Genomic DNA, 22,867 nt, shown 5'->3' with positions numbered 1-22,867 from the left:
TCCTTGCGTCTTTCTCTCAATGTATTGCTATGGCTCTGGGTTTGCTTGTCCTCCGAGTTCGTCCTTAACGACGGTTGTTAGGGACCTGAAACCGGTCTATAGTCTATAGTATACTATAAACTCCATAAATAACCATTAATTTGTCATTTTATGCCTCCTCCCTGTTGTTTCCTATGGAGTTGTCCGAGCTGATGTCCGAGTCCCGCTGAGGCTGAACTGTCATTGGCTCATCAGCGTTCTAAGGGTGGCGCTTAGCGACAGGTGACCAAAGCCTGCTTTCATATAGACCCTTTCAACAAGGTAAACAAAAACAATGCTTGAACATTCTATTTGGGCCCCAGTCTACTTCCTCTGCATTAAGATAACATATGGAATGTTAAAAAGGAAGTCTTGTGGGGCCAACTATGATGCTGATAATGGAACTCTCTTGAAAGGGTCCATACTGTCAGCTGCCATTGTCCACAATGTATTTCTAATCAAGTCTGGTTTGTTTGTCCGAGTTTTCACACGGTAACAATGGGGGGCGGGGCTTAGCGACAGGTCAATTTGCTTCACAGGAGTGATACAAGCTTCGGTGCCTCAGTGTCGAATGTCCCATCACTAGGCCTTGTTTTTCATTATGTCCCTGAGGTCATGCTTGACGTCCCTTCCGGGCCTCCTTAGAGTTAAGACACCATTCAAATGTTATTTCTGTAACTTTATTTTCTCTATGCTAATGTGGGCCTTGTGAGATTGTCGTTTTTTCATTACTTACACCATGCAGTAAAACAAGGTCCCCACTGTGATCAGTTCGTAAATTAAGACAATTGGATTGATGAGATGGATCCTGGGTAATTGGTGGCGCATGCTGAGAGAGATGAGGTCAGTCAGAGTCAAAACCTTCACACCGCTCTCCTCAGTTTTATTTCTCTCTCGTTCTCTCTTGTGCTTTCTTCCTTAACCCTCTCTCTCTCTTCCCCTTGTTCTCTTGCAATCTTACTTCTCTATTTCCCTTTTTTTATCTTTATGAAATTATACTCTGTATGAATATCATTCTCCATCTCTTTGTCCATTCATCTTTCTGCTTTATGCTGTAGCTCTGTCTTTCTTTTTCACTGTTGAGTTTGTAGTTCCCATCAGCTGGCATTCTTCACAAGTCACATTCTGTCAGAGTCCCTGACACACACAAGAGAGTGCTGGGAACACAGAAGCTGCTCCCTGGAGTCAGCGCTACTAAACACACAGGCCATTAGTCTGGTTACCAAAGCAATCAATCAGCAACTGATAAACAAGTTCAGAGGGACAGAGCTCTTGGTTTGGAATCTGGTCTTAAAGTGGAAGGTTGAATTCACTATGAGAAGCCACACTTAAAGGCACACTATGCAGGTTTTTTAGCTTAATATGCAAGTTTTTTAGCTTAATTTACCTTAATTTACCAGCTTCAGAGTCATTGGAATGGTTATATGACTTTTTTTGGGTTGAATGGTGGCCGTCTCGCTTCCCCCTAGCGCCTGTGAGCGGAAAAACCACCCTTGCAACTGTGGGCCGGCGGGCCGGCGGCCTCAGTGTCGAGTGTAACGAATTGCTTTACTGCATTTAAATACACGCCAGGCACCGGCTAGAAAAAGGTAGCGATGGAGTTTCTAAGACATTCGTCATGACAGAGCAAGCGAAAAATAAGTAAAAACCGAAAAAAAACAGTAAGGAAATTGCCAATACTGCATAGTTTACCTTTAACCACAAGGGTCAGTATAATGCGCATTGACATTTTAACTGGCCGGAACAATTCTTTTGACCTGTTGTTGTGCGGTGGCGATGAAGGCGGCAGTGTTGTATAAAGTACTAGAAAGCAATACTTGAGTAAAAGTACAAGTATCGCACTAGAAAAAGACTTTGGTAGAAGTGAAAGTTACCTTTTAGAACATTACTTAAGTAAAAGTCTTAAAGTATCTGATATATACTGTACTTAAGTATCAAAAGTAATTTTCTGATATTTAATGTACTTAAGTATTTGAAGTAAAAGTAAAAAGCAAGCGGTTTTATTTTGAACTTTTATTGTGAACTTTATTTTGGCTTTCTTATAGTAAAGCATAAAGCATATTCAGGGTTCCCATATCTTCTTAATCTCACTCAAATCAAAATCACATTCTTTTCTAGGACTTTTCAGGCACAGTTCTCTTAAGTTCAAAGAACAAACAGCATATTTTTAGAGCTGACATCAAAGAAAAAAACAGAAACAGAAATGTCACTTTTGTATGAACTTCAGGTAAAAATGAAAAATAAATAACTTATTTCTTTTTTTAAAAAATGACCTGCTTGTAGGGAGAAAATTTTGGTCATGTGGTATGAGCATTTCTAGGGCTTACTCCCCAGGTCACCATCTCACTCTCACACACACACAGGCCACCTATGTCCAGCTACTAATATGCCAGTCATTAGTTGAAACTGAAAAGGTGTCTGTTCATCTTCAAAAGAAGCTGGTTTTCAAAGTTGCCAGAATTCAGTGCTTGGGAGTTTCAGGCCCAAGACCGGCCCACGTTTTCCATAGTGGTGGAAATGGGATAAATGAAACAACATTTCAGCTCTTACTATCCTGTAGTTTTTATTAGTACCATGGTTCAACAAATGTGTAAAGGTTATATAATAATTCACTTCAACTAAGAAGTTAACAAAAAATATTCCACTATTCCACAAGTTAACAAAAACAGAAAGAAAGAAAGAAAGAAAGCCTTTGAAATGTAGCCTATCCCACACTTACACAAAGAGGCATATTGAAGTAATGTTTAGGCTTCATGTTTTTCGCATGGGTAGGCTATATTGTTGTTTGGTGATTTAGCCTACTCCTTTACTACACCCTCTTCTGAGCAAACAAGGCATATACGTTTATCATGTAGGGTAATTGATCTTTCTCATTAATTTCGGGCTCATCATTTTCAGTGGTCGACTGGTTGATCTGCTGCTCAGTCTCTCCTGGCCTCTTTCTACCATCCATCCTTCCTGGCGCTTGTGTCTACTGTAGGGCCGGTGTTCCAGTTTAGATGGTGAGCAGTTTAACTGGTGATATTTGCATAAAATCAGTGAATATTCAACAAGACCCTGCCTACTTCTTAATCTGCTCTGCCTCCGATAGTGCAGGTTTATATTAGGCTACATTTTCACGAAGTGTTTGCAAGTGAGACAATATAACGGATATCGCTGAAAACATCACCAGTGTATGTCTAATACATGTCCGTTTAAGCATTATCCACAAATATGACACATACTGAATGAATGGAAAAAAATAAAACTAGCGAACTAGCTGGGATTCGAACCACGCATGGACAAGAAAATTGATTGGATTAGCTTCTACATCGTCTATACCACTACACTACGAGCCGCTGAAATCAATGCCAGATTTCTATGTATATATTGAACTGTTAGTCAAAGTTAACACAGGTTAACATAAGTGAGAAATATACGCCCATGTTAACTGGTGCCATCACAATTTAACATGAGCATATGCAAGCCTCAAAACAACAAAATAGGTTCATCTTTGCCTCATACCAAAACTGATGTACAACAAACTGGCATGTCCCACTAACACTTTATTCCGTTTTGGGGGTTAATAATATGAAATACGTCAGTCATGTGCAAAAATTATCATAACTTAGTGTCATGTCTCAGTGAAGTTATGCAGTGAGCTGTCTAATGATTTGAAGTGAACACATGAAACTTATTTTCTCAGAGTTAAATATTATTTAATTTGTTGGTCCTAATTTGACGACACAAAATGGTTATCATGGTAGCATATATTACAAAACTTTGATGAGAGAGTTTGATGACAGATGTTGCTGTTTCAGATTCCCACGTAGCCTAAATTAGAAAATAGTTTAGCCTACTTACTGCTCGTTCAGCAGCCTGTTGCAAAACATTCACTTAGCCTAGATGTTTGCTATAATGAATATCTTGATCGATTGACAAATAAGCTGTCACAAGACAACATAGACCTACATTCATTTAATAGGAACACCATGCTATTGCATAGATATAAAATAACCAGTGGTGCAATTGGTTAGCAGGGTGGACTATTGCTGCTAGCTTGCTATTTAAGTGAGCAGTTCGAGGCCTAAGTGATCTTCATAATTTTTGCTTTCTGCACAAAAAACGAGCAACGTCTGATGGGGTCATTTGTTACTGTTTGTGATGCAAAATTACTGAGGCAAAATTAATCTGCATTATTCAAGGCATGCATTCGCTGTGTTTGCTCATGTTATAGGCTATCACCAGTTAACATGGACATCAGGATAGCTAGTAAGCTACACTGTAAAAATTATAAGATCCTGGAGGAACTTTTAGGGGTTCTTCAATTTGAAACTGTGGGGGAACCTCAAAAGGTTCTTCGAAGAACCTTCAAAGAAAGGTTCTTTGAAGAACCTTTTCAAAGGTTGCTTGAGGAACCTTTTGAAGTTCATTACAGAACCTTCATTATTATTAACCTTTATTATTATTATTATTATTATTAGAATGTATTAACCTTTATTGTTATTATTATTTTTATTATTAGAATGTGGGATAAATGTATGAAACAACAGATGTATTTAAGCAAGAATTTAATCAAAAGCGTCAAAGCATGTCAATGGCAAAATATTAGGAATACTGTACATGAAAGGATGGACAGATAGATACATAAATAAATATATAAATAAACAAATAATACACAGGCTACATAGATGAAGGCATGAATGAAAACATCTATTAAACAATGCTATTAACAAGAACACAATTAACTTCCTAATCTAAATGAAATAGTCAATAAATGATTGATTGAACTATTGAGTATTTAATTTAGAGTATGAAATTTGACATCCGAAATACGGCAATGGGGATTTTTTTCTTTTGTCTTAATATCACACATAGACTGTAAAAACAACAATGTCTTGTTCACGGCCTTTGGGTATTCCATATTGAAAATTAAATAAACTGCTAGCAATGCTCCAATGCCCATCAACACATCTTCTGGTGTTACGACGTCTTGTCCGTCCATGCAAAGTGTAATGGTGGTGTCTTCCTCAAAGGGGTTGCCTCTCATGTATAGGGTAGGTGTGGGTGTCTTGGATATCTGAAAAGTACAGAATAACAGTATTTAGAATGGGGATTGGTGATATTCAAGCCCATTGACAGGGGAAGTTTCTAACAGTGTCAAATGACTGGTACTCTTACCTTATCCACAACGTATGAGCCTGTCAGGATTGTCCCCAAACAGATATGGCCGCTCTGCTGCAAAGAGTCCTGAATTTGAACAATATACTGGATAAGTCTTATAGCAGTAATAACATACTTGTAATTCCATACAGTTTTATAGCAGTAATGACATGAAGTGTAAATCAAACTTCTTAATACCTTTGTATTTGTAGGTTGTCTCCTCACAGGCCTGATTTAGTGCAGATTGGTACTTAGGTCAATGTTATGCAGGTGCTGAATTTCAGAGAAAACCTTTAAAAAGATAAGAACAAATTACATGTTTGCTTGGCAGAAGAACATCTGAAAAATAATTTGCAGTGAACTAAATGCCAAATGTTAACTCACAGTTCAAATGTGGTGTAAAGCTGGGTATTCAGTAAGGATTTCCTGTGTGGAGTGGTGTTGAATAAATGCCACTCTGTCACTGATTGTTCTCCTTATTCTGTTTTCAATCGTATTTAGATCAGGGTTTACTTTTTAACACTCCTCCTTCATTTTTGTCTCATTGTCCTGTAAATGTTACATTCAATTTAAAGTAAAGGTCAATTTGGTTAAAGAAATGTAATAAGTAGTAATATATGGTGTTTAATCATCATCTGAAAACTTACATTGGATTTGGATACGCTTTCATCACCAAGAACATCTACAACCTGTCAGTGTAAAAAGATCATCAGTGAACATATGCACACGCACGCACGCACACACACACACACACACACACACACCATACCTGAACTACAGTGTTTGCATCCTGGGTAGCAGGTATCTGTGTGAATAGAAAAAAAATAAGTGTGGTTTCCCTCACATTGGATTGAGTTTTGTCCTGGAATCAAAGTAAACTGCAATAAGGATCACAGTGAAGTGTAATTCTGAAAGCTTCTGCTTGAGATACAGATGCATTTTGCTTTGTGAGGAAAAGGTGACTTGCCTGTGATGAATTTTGCCTTTTCCCATACTTTGCTCGATGGTATCCAATTTCAGGAAGGCTCAGTGGGATTCTTTCCTTCTTGAATTTGTTTTTAGCATTCCCAACCAACTATAATATGAAAGGTTATATAAACCAATTAGCCTAAAGGAAAATTCAAATGCAATGGCCTGGTTTATACAGGTGTTAAGCAACATACCAACAGAAGTGAAGAGTGTCATAGGCATACATGATTCAATTGCATCTGTAAGTGAGCAGACTACAACAACCTGAATACCCCTGACAGGAATATCCCATCCCATTATCCCTACTTGTTAGGTGCCCTAAAAAAGGACCCTCACTACAGCCAGTAGGCCTAACTGTATGTTTATTACTTTAATAATCTACTTACATGCATATCCTGGTCCTGTGCGATCCCGGAGGAAAGGGTGCTTAGATACAGCAGCAGCACAAATGTCATGATACTGGATACCTTTGAAATTAAACATAGAGATGGAGTAGCCTATATTTTAAATGACTTAATGATTGAAATGACTGGTTGTTGTTTTGCGTGAATGCAAATGAAGAACAGTAAGTAAAGCTGTAGGCTACCTCATGCTACACACTTACCACATAGAAATTGAATCAAATAGGACCTGTATAATCTGTGTGCAGCAGTATGAACGTCAGGACTTCCTCCATTAATGTTAGCTTTCATTTCAGGAGAGTTGGAAACACGGGAAGTTGAAAAGTCTGTGCTGAAGGAGTAAAAAAGACAGAATATTTGGCTAACATTCAGTTTAAGCATAGCATACAAGCCAATGCATAATGCTATCTTATAACTTAAAAAAACTAACGGTAGGCTAAATAAGGCTGCTAAGCTCTAACGTTATGTTAAACAAAAAGTTAAGGTTAACGTTCACGAACGGTGACACGTTGATCTTACCTTTAGTTGTATGCTATAGCCTATAATGAGGTCATGGTTAAAACGTCTCGTTTCCATTTAATATGTAGAATATGTATCATTTAAGGTATAGTTTCTGACAAACGTCAACATTAAAAAAGCTTGAGATAGGGCTGTCAAAATGTTGCACTCACCTCCTGTAGTAACGTTGACTCAACTGTCAAATTCTGTTGCCATTTTTAAAGAAGATTCCACACGCACGTCATCGCCTCGAGCAACACCTGTGCGCCCATCGAGTTATCCGACCGTGTTCTGCTGCTATTTTGGCATAGGCAGTAGGCTAGACTATGCTCGTCTAGTTTTTCAAAATAGTTAATTACACACAATTAACAAAACACCACACAAGTAGCTGAATGCTTCAGATCTTTTGCGCAATTAAACACTAGTCAAAGGCGATTACTCATCAAAACTCTTATTTTGTTGTCATAGCCTATCACAGGCCTAGCATCATATTATCTGATTAGGTTAGCCTATGTTTTGAATCAGTTAGGCCTAGGCTACACAGCAATATAGGCCTGTAAAAGATAAATTCAAGAAAATTATTCTTTCTCAGCTGGAGATCCTCCAGGAACCTTGATTAAATTGGGTTCTTTGAGGAACCTCCTTTCATACTGAAAAATCGTTAAGGTTCTTGCAGAGACCTCTAAGAGCATCAAGGCACGTTTGAGTTCTCAGAAGAGCCCCTGGGTTCTTGGAGTAACATTGAGGTTCTTCAAGGAACTATCCAATTTTTACAGTGTAGTAGACTAGTCTAATACACTAATAACAAGCCTTGCTCTCTGTGGCGTAGTGGTGATAGTGCTTAGAACATTTTGCCTCAGTGAGACTCATGTTCGAAAGCTAACAAAACCTTCGCTGATTTACTTTGACACATTTCCTGTTTGCACAACATTTTTTGTGGATGCTTAAGCAGACATGCATTATACATAGCGATTCCCGCATGTTTTCGGCAAGATCTTGCTTCATATTCTGTCACGCACTGTAGACTTGTGAAAATGTGAATCTCCAGCACTGGAAGGGCGGAAGCAGAGCAAAGCGTTGTTAACAAGTAGGCAGGGTCTTGTTGAATATTCACGGATTTTATGCAAATATCACAAGTTAAAGGCCGTGTTGCAGGGTTCATTTTCCAACGAATTTGCACAATTTGCTTGTTGGTAATAAACATTTAAACTGTTATCCATTGTATTTGATGTTGTTGGGTATCACGAAACGGAATATAATACGAAAAAGCAGGTACTATTTCACAGCGTTTGAAGTGATTCTCCTTTCCCCCACAATGCATTGCATTACGTCACCTTGGGGAGGCTACAGACCAAAGCCCACCTCGAGACCCTTGAGAGTAACGAGAGAGGAGTAAAGAGAGACGAGTAAGGGATTGTTCAGCAGTAGATAGCGCAGATTATAGATAAATAGATAGGCTATAGATAGCCTAGATATGTATATAGACAGATAGATAGCTAGATAGATCATGTCATTATGCTGGTCACAGGGGAGCTCCTCGACCAGCGGCCAAAATGCACTCGCTTCCCTAGTTACTGCAGCTCTCCACCACAGTTTCCATCGGGACGGCACAGCCCACACAAGCACCTGCAAAACTGCGACTTGCCCATATTATCTCCCTCTTTGGTAAGCCGTACCCTGACGATGTCAATGGCAATCAATCACGAGCAGTAGTTATCGAAAATATTCATGCTGAAGACACGACCAGCCTAATCGGCAGCGGCTAGAAGCTAAGTTTGCAACAACAGGGGTGGCTCACAGGTGGGACTGGAAAGTTAGCCCATATAGCTATCATGATGCTTTATATTCTAATCTTCTGACTAAGTTTGCCCGGTAGCCTACTTATCTGAACTAACGACATGATCACTATCACTAGATATAAAGAAAATGTTGACTTTCACTCGGTGCTGTTCACTGACAGTAACAAAAAAAGTGTCGTAACGTTATAAGCATAATGCATTGAACTGAATAGGTGCATTATGTAGCCTCATAACGATGCCTCTCAAATTCAGAAAATTGCATTAAACTAAAATCGGAAGACATTGTTATCTTTGTTAGACCATAGGGTCGTTGTCATATAAATGCTGTAACGAAATTCGAAGTGTAAATATACAAACTTTATGTTGAAAGTGTAACCGCGACCGTTTCCCATAGGAATGAATGTAAAACATACCCTCCAAAACAAGACGTCCCGAAATTCAGAAAAAATGACTAAATTGATATCAGGCACCGTTATTACCATTGGTAGATCATAGGGTAGCTGTGATATAAATGCTGTGACGAAATTCGAAGTGTAAATATACAAACTTTATGTTGAAAGTGTAACCGCGATGTCCATTGAAATGCATTGAAATGAATGAAGCGCAGATCATGCAGTCCCCAAAGTGACGTCATCACCGAATTGCGTAAAAAAACCCGCTAATGCTAAAAACAACAAAAACTGGCATTTAACACCATTTGGAGACATTTTTTAAAATGATATACATATATTGAGTGCTTTATGTACCCATTAATCAACAGTGGTGGTTAAGCTGCAACACAGGCTTTAACCTGCTCACCATCTAAACTGGAACACGGCTCGGCTAACCATATCGGAGAAAACTTTTTGGAAAAGACGGGCTATATGGACCCAACCAAATCTTTTGGGGAGGGGAGAACTCCCTCACGTAGGCTACAACCCATGCAGAGGCATTGCATTGGTGTCATGCACAGAATGCTGAACGTGTCCTAGGCCTACTTTAAGAAAAGATAGGTTAATGTGACAAATGTCAATCTGTTTTTCCTCGACCGGCCCAAAAGTGAAGCGGCCCACGGGAATTTTCCCGGGCCTGATTCAGTCTTACTCTTCTTGGACTGAAAACAAGTTCTGCGATGCTAAATAGACTTTCACAGGCCGCTGAGGCAGGTAGCGGAGTGTTCAGCTTCACAGAAAGCTGCCAATGTACAGAAACATTCCTTGCAAATACGGCCACGGGTGTATGACGTTATCTTCACCACTACCCTGTTCACCGAGTTCACCACTATCGTCGGGGTGGTCGTCTATGATAACGGGAGGTCCTCCAGTAAGTGCTCGTGCTTCCATGGCGGTTTCAGTTGTGCGTCCTCCTCCTTTAGCAACAAACAAGCGCTAAAATAGAGCGCGCAGCAAGCGTAATGCAATCTAGGAGCAGTGATTCGCCACAGGGGCGCTGCTAGGGTTGTATTCCATAGTACGCACTAATCACCCCCCCCCCCCCAAGAAAAAAAAGAACGGTGGCTACCCTACACATAGAGGTGTTTCAAGCTTTTTAAAAGTTATGGGATGAGGGAGATTTCACCCCCGGGATTTTTTTTTAGAAACTTTGTCTGCTAAACACACAATTTTAACGCAATTTGGGTGGGACAGAAATACCTAATAGCCTACCTTTACAGAGCAAGCAGCTCTGGCCATATCGGCTCTGGCTCACATGACGTGAACATTGCTTTAAATGCATTATCGCTTCACTACCCAACACGCGAACAAGGGAAAGAAAAGAAAAAAGAAACCGATCAGCTTATGTCGCAATTTGCGATAGGCCTAGGCCTAGAGAAAAGACAGCTATGGTAACCTAACAATAATGATTTGCTTACACTGCTGTTTGGTTGTCCCAAACTTTGAGATGATCCATAGGCTACTCTACGCATTAACTGAATCTTATCAATCTTGAAACCCGAACTGATGTTCCAAACAGCGTGACTGTAGGATGCAATGCCTAATCTCACTGCCTTCGGCATAACTGCTAAGAACAGTGCTCCTAATGTTAAAGATCTGAAAAATATTAAGCTGCTGTTTTCTTTTCATGACGAGCACTACGCTTGAATGATTTATGACTGAATGGAACGTTGCGTTTTTAAGCGCCAGAACTGCTTATCATGTCGTGACAAAGTTTACACCAATCATCTTCTAATGTATCCTTATGTTGAGATGTCCATTCTCTTTGCCCTAAACATCATTTGTGCCCGAAGCATGTTTCAATTAAGACAGTACACAAGCTATTTCTATTGTTGTAATATTTAATGATTTCATGAATAAAGCGCTGAAAAATTGTACGCACAGTGCGTACTGGATTACGGCTGGCGGCGCCACTGATTCGCCAAACCTCCCTTATTGCAGTCGCACACATTTCTTCTAATTTTATGTTTTAGTACATAAGTGAAAGTGAAATTTCTACTTAAGTACAGTAACGAAGTATTGTATTTGGCGGCACAATCTATATCCCACCAGACACATTGTCACTGGTCAGCTTTGTATCAGGCTATGGTCCAACTGTGTATCTTCCACGGCAATGCAAACCCATGGTGATTTTCCAGTTTGGGAAGTACTAAGTACAAAAGCTGCCCTCTTTTTCTATGCCATAGCTTTGCTGATGAGGGAGAATGAATGAATCTGTGTGAATGAACGGTGCACTGTTCGCTCGTCTGTTCCATTGCATCAGAGGTTCTCTCTGGTACCCTGAGGAAACTCAAATATTTCAGCATCACGTCAGCCTTCCTGGCCCCAATGGAATTATTTTTGTTGTCATTTGACTTGACCGAAAATGTCCTATGCTCTTCAACCACAACTCTGTCTGACTTGAAATAACAATGTGTATGCACAGCCATCAATGTTTGCTTTTTTGCATGCATGCAGATTCATTGATTTTTGTTTGCAATAACTTGTGCACTCCAAAACATTCCTCTCGCACCTGTTTATTTCATTTGAATTTTTTTAATTAATTTGCCCCTCTCTCTGAAGTTAGAAAATCTAACTAAGGCCAGAGACTGTGTCATTGTATGATATTTAAAGTCTCAGTCAGCATCAGACTGTCATGATTTGTTCGAGCCATGAAAGGTGACCATGCTGTTTGTTTGAATGAAAGTAAATGACTGAAAGGACAACATTCATCATCAACTCATTTACAAGCTGCATCTTCAGGTCGGCAATAAAGACAGCAGATCTTTGAATACCTTTAAGGTTATTGCTTCACTTGAAATGTAAAAAAAAAAAATCTTTGAACTGAAATATTCACTTTGTGGGAATTCGATTTGTATAATTCAATTTGCAACGCTCCATGCTTAAGTTCTTGCTGTGGAATGTCTGCTCTGACGAGTCTCCTTATCTGACAAAATGTGTTTGTGGTTAACAAAGTAAGAATTGGTGAATATTTTCTCTAAAGAAATAGCAATGAACCAGATATGGCAATTCTGTTTCAGATTCTATTTCATTTCTTCCAATTCTCATGGCTCAAGCCAGTGGACATTTGCCTATTATATAGGGAAGAAATCATTCAGCCAAACATGTCATCTATAGATTGCTGCAGCACTACTGGTTGAGAAACAACCGTGTCTCTTGTCCAACCTCTTGTCACGAGTTATCTGTTTGTTCAGCTCACATACCATTTGTGACTAGAGTTGCCTTTCACTCAAGTGCAGCTGATTAGCTTGTTTCTGGCAAATAGTGCTCTAAACTTAACCTTGGGGTGGTGTAGGTCATGACTTTTGACCTAGCTGAGGCCATATTAGTTTTGTTGAATGGCTTGATTTGAAGGCACCTCAATGGCGAGTGAAAACTAAACATCACTGCCTTTGGGGTTAACCATGATGTATAGGGGAAAACATGTTTTGATAAAGCCAGGAGACCAATGACCCCCTGTGTTTTCTATTTGCAGGCATATTCATTTGGAGACCTTGCTATTTACAATGTAATGTGGATTATCTCCTACTTCTGAGTAGAAGGCTGAATTCATCTTATTTTTTCTGAGGACACATCCCCTGAGCCTCTCTTTCTTATGATGTAGCTCCATCGTGTACCTCACGTGTGCTAATGGGGGTCATTACATCACCATGTTAACCAAATTACTGGGGGCAGCTGTCTAGAATTCTCTGGAATTTCCACGGGAGAGTGAAATCCTTTCCCAGAAAGCCATTATCATCCTGAGATCTGCTAATTACAGGCTGTTGACATGAGCCTCCCATCACTTTATCTCTAAAAGGACAAAAGTATTTCTCTCTTGCTCTTTCCCTCTCTCTCCTCCCCCTCCCTATGAAGCCTGAAACATGAGAGTGGGTCCAAGCCCTGAAGATGGAGAACCTCAGTGACAGCTCGGTGACTTAGGCCACCAGACAGCATGCTGAGATGCTTGTAAGGAGAGCATGTTTGTTCCACCTCAGGGGCAACACTGAAAATTGGTGCGCTTTGTCTGACCCCGGCTCTCAATCCTTTCTTATGGTCATTGTTTTAGCCACAGGTATGGCTGCCCCCGAGGCGTTCCCAGGAGCCTTCAGTTGACTAGCAGAGTCTTTAAAAGCAAGTCGGTGAAAGTCCTATTGGCTTCTCAGGCTGCCCTGGTGGTCCTCATGCTTTTGTTATTCCTGTTAGGCTTTGAACAATTCCTCCACCCTTTCAAGGACCAGGAGTCCACTAGCCAATCGGTCTGACTTAAAGGCTTTTATTTGTGCAGGTTTAGTCATGTCCCTGACTGACTTGATATCATTCGTGACTAATGGCTGATGTAGGCAATGTATGTTGCCTATGTGAGCTTCTCAATTGACACAATTGTTTGCAATTGTAGTCACTTTTGCAGTATGCTAACACCTGCACTGGACAATTAAATTGATTTAAAAGCATCATGTATCACATATCACATTAATAAACGAAAATCCCAATAAAATTGGATTTGTTGCCATAAATAAAAAGCCAGGTAGGCCTGCCATCAAGTTAGGAAATAATGCTGACTACCAACTGAGCCAAATATCATGAGTGTCCATGTAGAAACGGCATGAGGAGGACTAAGGCGGCGGTCTACCGAGGGATTTTGAGGAGTCGGATTTCAGTGTCCGTGGGCCAGTGGAGACTCAGAAAGACCGTCTTTGTTCAATTTAGTTCTGTGGGCACTCGACAGAGAGAGAGGGAGAGAGAGAGCGAGAGTGAGGAGGGAGAGGTGAACGATTCTGGAGGATATCCTAGTGGGAGGCAGTGAAGACTTCTGCTCTTATAGTATTTTCAGTCTCATGGAAAAGTACTTCTGCCGTCACTAAACTCAAAATGAAAATTTGGTAAGTTTGCTTAATATACAGTTCAACAACTTATTATATTAATATGCACCGTTAGGCTATGCCATTGATTTGTCAGTAACATCACTAATTTCACCACAGTCGCGCAACGTTTTCCGTTGGTGTTCATCTGATCCTGGTATATCACGCCGTTTCTGCCGTTCAAGTGATTGAAGGTATGTACGTGTGTTGTTACTTAAAACTGTAAAAATCAACTGTTAATTCTATTCAGTTTCAATGGATCACACATTTGACTGTCGAGTTCACGAGGGTAGGCTACACTACAGCTGCGGTGCAAGCTATTAGATGAATTATTGTTTTGATCTGAACATTTCAGAGATTTTGTAAGCTGTATATTCATACATTCAGGGTTTAGAGAGTCATTGAGTTCCAACATTTCAAGGGTTACTCATTAATTGAAAATTACATTATTTTCCAGTTCAGTCAGTTCAAGGAAAACCTATTCGATCATGTTTTCAAATAAATGATCTCTTAAAACACAGCAGGGTTGTTGTCCTGCTTGAGAGGTATTTGAAATTAATGTTTTGAATGAATGACTTTAAATGGGTCTATAGCTTTAATGTTTCAGACTGAGCGTGGGACGTTTTTGGAAGTTATGCATCCTGATATGAGAATTTTAAATTACCTTAACTTTTACACCAATTCTTACTTTTCCCTAAGATGGCAGAAAGACTTTGGTGTTCATCACCCTAGTCATATGTTGCTCTTGGTCAATATGATCTGGCAGAACATCTCTGAAAATCATTTTTAAGTGATGGAAGTTGTTACTTGCTACCAACACATAGTGTCTTGAATAGTGCGGATCTTTAATTTGATTTGGGTCAAAGGTGGAACAGTTATAGTGTCCTCTGTGGGTGTGGCACTAAATGTCTTTAAATGGGTTAAATTGAAAAGGACAACACAACACTTTCAGTGCTGACACCTCTTGTGGACTAGTTCTCAAATGTATTGTGATGTGACAAGGTTACAGGGGAAATTCAGTTTGCTGGCTCTGGATGTAGCCCATTTGAGTTTTTGACAGGAGCTTATGAGCAAGTTAGCAAGTTCAGCACGTGTACTGACTACTCAAGCACTTCACTGGGTGAACAGCTGAGGGCTCCAGGATGCGCATGTGATTCATATCATTTGAAATTTGGCTAAATGACGGGCCCTCAGCCACAGCTGATAACTTGATTTCACAGTGGTATTCATCAGCTGCATCTGGCCTGAGTTAGCTGGCGCCGGGAACTTTTGATTTCATCATGCCCTTACTGTGAGCTCTGATATGTACGTAGACACAGCTTCACACACTCACACTCACCCCAGTTCACCTCCGAGGACCGTTCCTCATTGGCCCTCAACCCAGTTCTCAGTAAACGCTCCAGTATCATGCCTACGCTATACTGTGATCGTGTGGGGCAGCTTATCTCTCAATTGATCACTGCTCTATTGTTCTTCGAGTTGAGTCACTGAGTCATTGAGACTGTGGTCCCTGTTGGTGTATGAGGAGGACTGACGATGCTGCTTGCACTTGTTGTGTTGGTGCCCTCCACCACTCTGGTCGCCAAGTGTGTATGTGTGCACACTCCCCTGGGGCCTGGAAACAGGAGGGCTGTGGTCAAACACAGCACCTTTGTGTGATCTGAAATGGCTGCTTCTCATGTAAATCTGTGCTCCTCTTGTGTTCGGGTCTGTAAAAGCGCAAGGGCTTTGTTTTGGGGGGTCAATGCTAAAGTCGGGAATGAAAGCCTTAGCCACCTCCGCCTACTGTCCTGTGTACTCAGCAGACCCCTTAAACTTGAGTCTTTAAAAGGACGTCAGCATGTCTGTGTTTGTCTGCTTGTCATAAGGGCTGGCGGGGTTTCCTGTGGTCAACTCACTGAATGCCATTCACCACGAATGTTAAAGTGTCTGTGATGTCTGCAGTGTTCCGAGCTGTGAACAGATATGGTCATTCAGACTCCGCTGTTGTGTGAGTGAAACCTGAGTGACCTCTCAGGTTTAAGACCTGTTGGTGCTGATGTCTTTGTCCAGCCCTGTCCTGTCCCACTGTCTGCTGGCAGTGCGGAGGTCACTACACATAGATACTGTACAATACGTTAAAGCCCAGGTGTAAACGCATGGTGTGAGCTAAATATGACATGATGTAACCTTCAGATTTTTATTTATATAGCACATTTAAACATGACTTGCATCAACCAAAGTGCTTTACAGAGACCAGTGGGAAGCAAACATATAACATATAACAAATAAAACAGAGGCAGGCCATACAAAAAAACATCATAAAGCAGACCATACAAATACATGAAAGAGACGACAGTACAAGCAGGGCTCCGGTCAAGGTGAATCGGGAAACGCTAGAGAGAAAAGGTATGTTTTGAGCTGGGATTTAAAAGAGTCAACTGAAGGGGCGAATCTGATGGAGGTAGGGATGCTGTTCCAACGTTTGGGGTCAGCGACAGCAAAGGCACGGTAGCCCCTGTATTTGAGATTGGCCTTCAGCTCCGTCAGTAACCCCTGCGTGGCCAATCTAAAGGACCTAACATTAGAGTAGTGGGAGAGGAGGTCTGAGATGTAGGGGGGGGGAGCTTTTCCATTAATGGCTTTGAAAGTAAAAAGAAGGACTTTAAAATCAATTCTGTAACAAACCGGAAGCCAGTGGAGGGAGGCTAGAACAGGGGTGATGTGGTCTCGTTTCCTTGTGCCTGTTAACAGTCTAGCGGCTGAAAATAGACTGTGATTAGTTATGTGTTGAGTTGTGCACTGAGATGAGATGAGATACAAAACCATCATTATCACCATTTGAGATTGTAGTGGAAACCAAGTATTAATTAGGGCTGATTTTCCTCATTTGGTGTCCAAGAACCTACCTCTGGAATGATGCATTGTCATTGCTGTTTATTATCTGTTTTCATTTTACATATTACTTTACTTATAGCTTTAGCGTTTAATCTTTCCCAAATACTTTATGAGCTCTCCTAAATACTTTCTGATCTTTCCCAAATATTGAATCATATAACTGTAAATGTGATTAAAGAAATTCATGAGAAAAAAATCATGAGAATCTCATCTCAATCATGCTGTGATTATTTATAATGCAATAATACATTTGTGAACAGCACTGTATTGTTAATATAACAGGACGCCTGCAGAGAGGCTAAGACTGAACAATATTCATGCAGCATTTTCACCCAAGTCTGTAAATATGCACAATAACAGAACATTGACAGAAGGAAAGCTGTGGGTGTGTGTGTGTGTGTGGGGGGGGGGGGGGTTGTGTCACTAGAAGTCAGAGATAAACCAGGAGTTGATTGTGAAAGGAAGGGTTTTACCCAACGCAGTGAGAAAAGATATGTGTTCATCAAGAAGAAAACCATTTCAGTAAACCACATCAGACTTCATATTCAAACAGGAAATGTGTATCTGCGCTGTAGCTGTAGCTGTAGCCTGCCCCAGACATCCAGTCCGAGCTCACAAAAGCTGCAATTCCCCACCACCCCTACCCCCCTTCATGTTTTGGATGAAGTCCCAGACTAGCGCTCTGATTTTTCCTCCTGAGGTAAACTTGGGAATAATGAGCAACTGTTGGAGGTGTTTCTAAGATGCAATGTCACAGTCTGCCTAGCCCTGGGAACATGAGCATGCTGTGGGTGAAATGAAGACACTTGCTGCTTTGTAGTGCACGGTCACTTGACCAGAGGGAAATTGCTATTTTCAGCTTTTTATGGCAAAGATGATCAAATTAAACATATTAGTTCATCTGTAAACAGACGTCTGTGTTGTGCAGAAGAAGAGGTTTAACTGAGGGTGTTTAACTGAGACATGTGCTCGGTATATGATGTTACAATTTATATCTAGAAGCTACAGTGAGAAAAATGCTGTATTTGTCCACATTCATGTACATAGACTTTGGTGTTTGAACAGCTGAAAGTGCTTGTAGCTGTGCATTCTGTCTCATCAAAGTGCAACTCTTTGATTTATATGATATCCTTGAGACTAGATAGACTTCAATCCTTTAGACTAGATACTTTCCTTGTCCATTTCCTTGTTACTGCTGCTAAGGACCCAGAGGTCTTGTGAAAGTAAATGCGCTGTAGCTCTGCTCCGTGGGAGTTTGCCCTGCACCTCTGCCCTGTCACGGAGGGTTTCAGAAACACAGCCACTGAAAGGCAAATCCATCACCTCTGTCATGTCCTGTTATCTCTGGTGCTTGTTGCACTGTAGGAGCTCTGGAGGATTATGAAAGTTAGATGACATTTTGATAATGCATTGATGCCTCCATTTGTATATTTTACACTACTGTATATTACATTATTCCTAGGTATCAGTACAACATTCTAAACATCCTATATGGTGTAGTATTTACATTGAATAGCATAAACAAGTGTATATGTGTATTTTATGGAAATCCCTTCAGACTAAACATCTAACTCTCCATGCTTTTTAGGTGTCTTTACAGAGTTCAGTGGGAGTCTGGTACTTGCCAGCATTGTGTGAGATTCCTCTGCTTGAACCGGAGGTCTGGTCATGGTTTTGTTTATAATATATAACTTGCATTCTTCACATGTATGAAATGCCTGGTGATTGAGGAATAAATCAGTGAGAAAGCCTAAACTAAGTGTTCTGTAGCCATTTGAGTCAGGTGTGGATTTTGGGGATCCGGGGATTTACCTGTGGAATAAAATGAATGGTGGCGTATTATGTTCCTCACACAGCTCCTCATGGGCAGCCCTCATCATAGTGGTGAGTGTGGTTTGAGCATGATTTACATGTACATTATCTTTGTCAGGCCAGAGCTAAATAATTAAAAAAAAGCGAAAACACATTTTCATGCATGATAAGATGGGCTTTCAAGAACATGTTCTTTCCCCCCAAATTACCACTTAGAACAATAAATCTAATGTAGGTCGAACAGGAGCAAGAATGCAAACGGCCTCTTTCTCTCTCATTCAGAGAGCACACAGCTCTCATTGAAATGTACATTTGAAGTTGCGTGTGATGTCATCATTTCAACTCTGGGATGTGTGTTTGGTTTATTGGAGTTTTGGAATGGTGTTTTATAACAGAGAATGAATGAAATGGACAAGCCACTGGTCTTGTCTGGAGTGTAACAGCGTCTCCTAACTACTGCCCTGGGAAGCTGGCCAAGATGGCAGTTTTAAAGCGCAGACTGGAGTGTGACTGTGTGGTCGGGCTTAGAAACCTTTGGCAGGCTCAGCCTAGTGGTGTCTCTCTCTCTCTCTCTCTCTCTCTCTCTCTCTGTCTCTCAATCTCTCTCTCTGTCTAACCTGATTGGATGTTTTAATGCTGGGCCATGCTGTTCACCCCAGCAAGGACAGCCAGATCATTAGCAGCAGATTTGGGGGAAACTGGTGCATGGGTAATGCACTCGTACTCAGATTTACCCCAATCAACTGACACACTATGCACAGCCTAGACAACAGCCTCAGAACCGGTGGCTGAATGCAGATTGACAGCAGATGTATTATTCAATAATCAACTCATAACGATGGACTTGTCCTACAAAGCCTATGTAATATAATCAACAAAAGTGCTAAAGTGAAATGAGGTTTTGTGTAACACACTCACCTGCGCCATGCCTAAGTAAGCCCCAGCCCCCTGTATGTGTTTTTTTTCACCCCCCCCCCCCCCCCACAATGGAGGACTATTGTTTCCTTTCCTTTTCTTTTCTTGTCTCTTTTTTCTTACTTTCTCTTCTTTTTTCCCATTATAATAATGATCATAAGGAGACAATACAAAAATACATCACTCATGTATGTGTTTGTGTGTGGTGTGTTTGCAGGTGTCAGAGTGATATTTATTGGTCACTTTGCCTATGATAACATGGACTTAAGAGAGAACATCTGCCGCAGTTCTGGCAGCAAGCTGCTTTTTGCCCTGTATGCGATGGCCCACCTGTTTTCTCTGGCCTCTTCCTGTAGTACTCGCCTTCTCTCAGTCAAGTGGCCTCAGCACTCGTGCCCTCACTGACCTCCAAAGCAAACTACTTACCTGAGTTCAGAGTGTCAGCACACACAGGCGGCACTGTGGTCCAGGGAATCATGGTTAATGATGCTCTCGGAGGTGTTTACTCACGGTTCTGTCAGGAGGGCCGCTCTTCAAAGACGGGGTGGCCCGTAAGAGACATCAGTCATTTTCATTCCCAGTGATGTAGAAGTGCAGGCGGGTAAGTGAGAGACCACATTCTCTGGTTATCCATCAGAGCCTCAGGGTAGATGTGAGAGTTCTAGTTCTCTCAGGGTAGATGTGAGAGTTCTACTTCTCTCAGGGTAGATGTGAGAGTTCTACTTCTCTCAGGGTAGATGTGAGAGTTCTAGTTCTCTCAGGGTAGATGTGAGAGTTCTAGTTCTCTCATGGTGCAGCTTTTGGCTCTTTCACTTGTCTATCAGCCGTCAGTCGTCGACACAACCAGCGTTCTTCAGAGATCGCAGCACAATACTACAGAATTATATAGCACAATTATTTTGTGCTGGGAATTGAAATGCAGTGGGGATAAGGATGTGACCAAAATTTGACTTACTATGGGCAAAAGTGACTGGTCTGATCCTCCACCAGTAATTGGTTGTTCGTTGTTCTACCTGACCCCCAACACCACTGGTCAGTTCTTCTAGTTATCTGTAGACTACTGTATCATCACCCCTGGTCTCTTCCATACCAGCCCTGTGACACTAGGGCCACTAGGGAATTTTGCCACCACAGGGTTTGTTGCATTTGTTATACAATGAATGTTGGTATACATGTTAGAGAAACGGTGTTGGAACCTCTTCAGAACTTTAACCAGAATCTCTTCTTGAGGGTTCTCTGCTCAACTTTGCTTTTGGTTCTTTGCCCACATTCTGCTTTTTAAGAGGAACACTTTCGTTCCAATTTCCTTCACAATTCTGCAGAAAGGTACCATGGAACTGTTATTCAGTATTTCAAAAAGACTGCGTGGGCAGCTCATTTATAAATGTTTGTTTAGGGTTTATTTTACTGTTGAATATTTTTAGCATCATCAAACTATACAATTAGACTAGCCTTTATCATAGACTGAATTCATTAAGTTTATCTCAATAAACTTTGACTCCAGTGGCTTTCCTCAGATGTTTATCCAGCTTATTGATACAGCAGGACCATATACATGTGAATGTTTATGTCTATGCGTTGTGTGTGTACAAGAAAACAGTGAGAGAAAGGGAAAGGGGTGGAAGGTGAGAGAGTGAATGAATAGGTTGCTAGAAGCTGATTCTGTTCCCATGACTTCCACAAGTAATGGAGTTTACGTGCTTGCTTCTTACTCAGTCCCATAGCTAATGCACTTTTCTATGCATGGAAAGATAAAGTATACAAGTATACAGTGTGCCGCCACAGAATGTTCTAAGTATATATTACATTAGATCTGCCACGCACGATAAGAAGCATCAGCACTGAGCCAGACTACTCTTAGGAGGAGTGAGTGCATACGACGAGGTTGCTTCAACAGTAGCTTCTATTCGGTCTTATTTCTTTCGGAAAATACCACAAGTTGAAATACTGTGCAAGTCTTCCAGCTAACCACACCAAGAAAAAACAATCCGAAAACATTTTGCATAATCACCAAATGTGTGTCGTTATCTAAATTCCTGTATGATTCCTTACAAGTCAACATTAGTTTTTGATAGAAATATACAATGGGTAATGGACTTTTGAGTGGGGAAAAGACCTGCCCAGTTTATCACTGAAACAAATGATTTTCCGTCTTCTATATCCCTCCTAACAACTCGCACCCCGAACAGGGACGGCTGAGCTGTGGTGCTCTAGACAGTCCATTCTGACCTCCAGCTGATCGAATGAGTGATTCCGAGTGCAAACAAGGGAGCATACTGTAGTTGCAGTGTGTGTGTGTGTGTGTGTGTGTGTGCTAGGGGGGTTATTGTCTGGGGATTCCTGGCATTCTCCTCCAGGGTGCTGTGGATATCAGCTGCCCCCTGGGGGCTCTGCATCACAATAACCAGCCTTGCTGACATGCACTAGTCACTAGTGTACCCACAACCAACTCCCAAATCCCAAATCCCAAATCCCTTACTTCTGCCTGCGATCTTTTACACCTTCAGGGACATATCATGACACTTTGGAGGCACACAGCGGCTTTATGTGTTTTATTGATGAAAAGTGATACTTTTATACATTATCTTATGTTGAACTAGATGTACCGCAGAGCGGTACAAAATATGACCGCCGCCCAGTCCAGCACATTTTTTCCACAAAAATAAATCATGCTGAAAGGCCTGTATGATTCTAGCTGTCTCACTAAATTGCATTATCCACACTCAATTCTCACTGATATCTGCTAGACAACAAGTACCAAAACATGATTAGTTCATAGATTTCACATGTAAAATTCATTTTATACAACCCCACCTCCATCTTGCCTGTTCATAATTCTGAGAAATTCTTGAATTGTGTGCATGTGTGCATGTTCATGTTTATGTTATGTGTGTGTGTGTGTGTGTGTGTGTGTGTGTGTGTGTGTGTGTGTGTGTGTGTGTGTGTGTGTGTGTGTGTGTGTGTGCGCGTGCTTGTGTGTGTGCCTGCGTATGTGCCTGTGCATGCAAGCGTACATATGTCTACTGTGTGAGTATGTGTCATACGTATGATTACTGTGAATGTATGTGTGTGTGTGTGTATCTGCTTGTGCACACGTGTGCACATGAAATGGGTTAACATGACCCCTGGAGGCAAACATATGGAAAAAAATGGTCATCCTAGTC

General features: G+C 41.0%; 1 protein-coding gene and 1 long non-coding RNA gene across 7 annotated transcripts in view; one reads left to right on the top strand and one right to left on the bottom strand.

Annotated features, from left to right (window-relative positions):
* Nucleotides 1-4,744: 4,744 nt before the first annotated feature.
* On the bottom strand, nt 4,745-7,796 carry LOC143134983 (uncharacterized). 6 transcript variants are annotated; one of them, XR_012988752.1, is made up of 10 exons: nt 7,202-7,796; nt 6,734-6,861; nt 6,516-6,596; nt 6,128-6,268; nt 5,930-6,022; nt 5,808-5,849; nt 5,545-5,709; nt 5,359-5,451; nt 5,179-5,247; nt 4,745-5,077 (listed from the first exon to the last, which is right to left on the bottom strand). It is a non-coding gene; the product is annotated as an uncharacterized LOC143134983 (long non-coding RNA). The 6 variants fall into 6 exon arrangements; XR_012988753.1 differs by having other exon boundaries at nt 6,128-6,235; nt 6,734-6,856; nt 7,202-7,793; XR_012988750.1 differs by having other exon boundaries at nt 6,128-6,235; nt 7,202-7,792.
* A 6,273-nt stretch (nt 7,797-14,069) lies between these two features.
* Nucleotides 14,070-22,867, top strand: part of col15a1b (collagen, type XV, alpha 1b) — a 49,865-nt gene continuing 41,067 nt past the window's right edge. The window contains exons 1-2 of the mRNA XM_076296015.1: nt 14,070-14,120; nt 14,220-14,293. Coding sequence (XP_076152130.1) covers nt 14,110-14,120; nt 14,220-14,293 — 85 coding nt within the window. The 5' untranslated portion in view covers nt 14,070-14,109. The remainder of the gene's footprint in view (nt 14,121-14,219; nt 14,294-22,867) is intronic.

The sequence above is a fragment of the Alosa pseudoharengus genome, unplaced genomic scaffold (assembly GCF_046254945.1).
Source record: "Alosa pseudoharengus isolate Yale_2024_CS ecotype anadromous, Long Island Sound unplaced genomic scaffold, YU_APseudo_1.1 YU_APseudo_1.1_scf_2, whole genome shotgun sequence".
NCBI lineage: Eukaryota > Metazoa > Chordata > Actinopteri > Clupeiformes > Clupeidae > Alosa > Alosa pseudoharengus.
The sequence above is the reverse complement of the archived record's forward strand: the minus strand, read 5'-3'. Positions and strand labels throughout refer to the sequence as shown.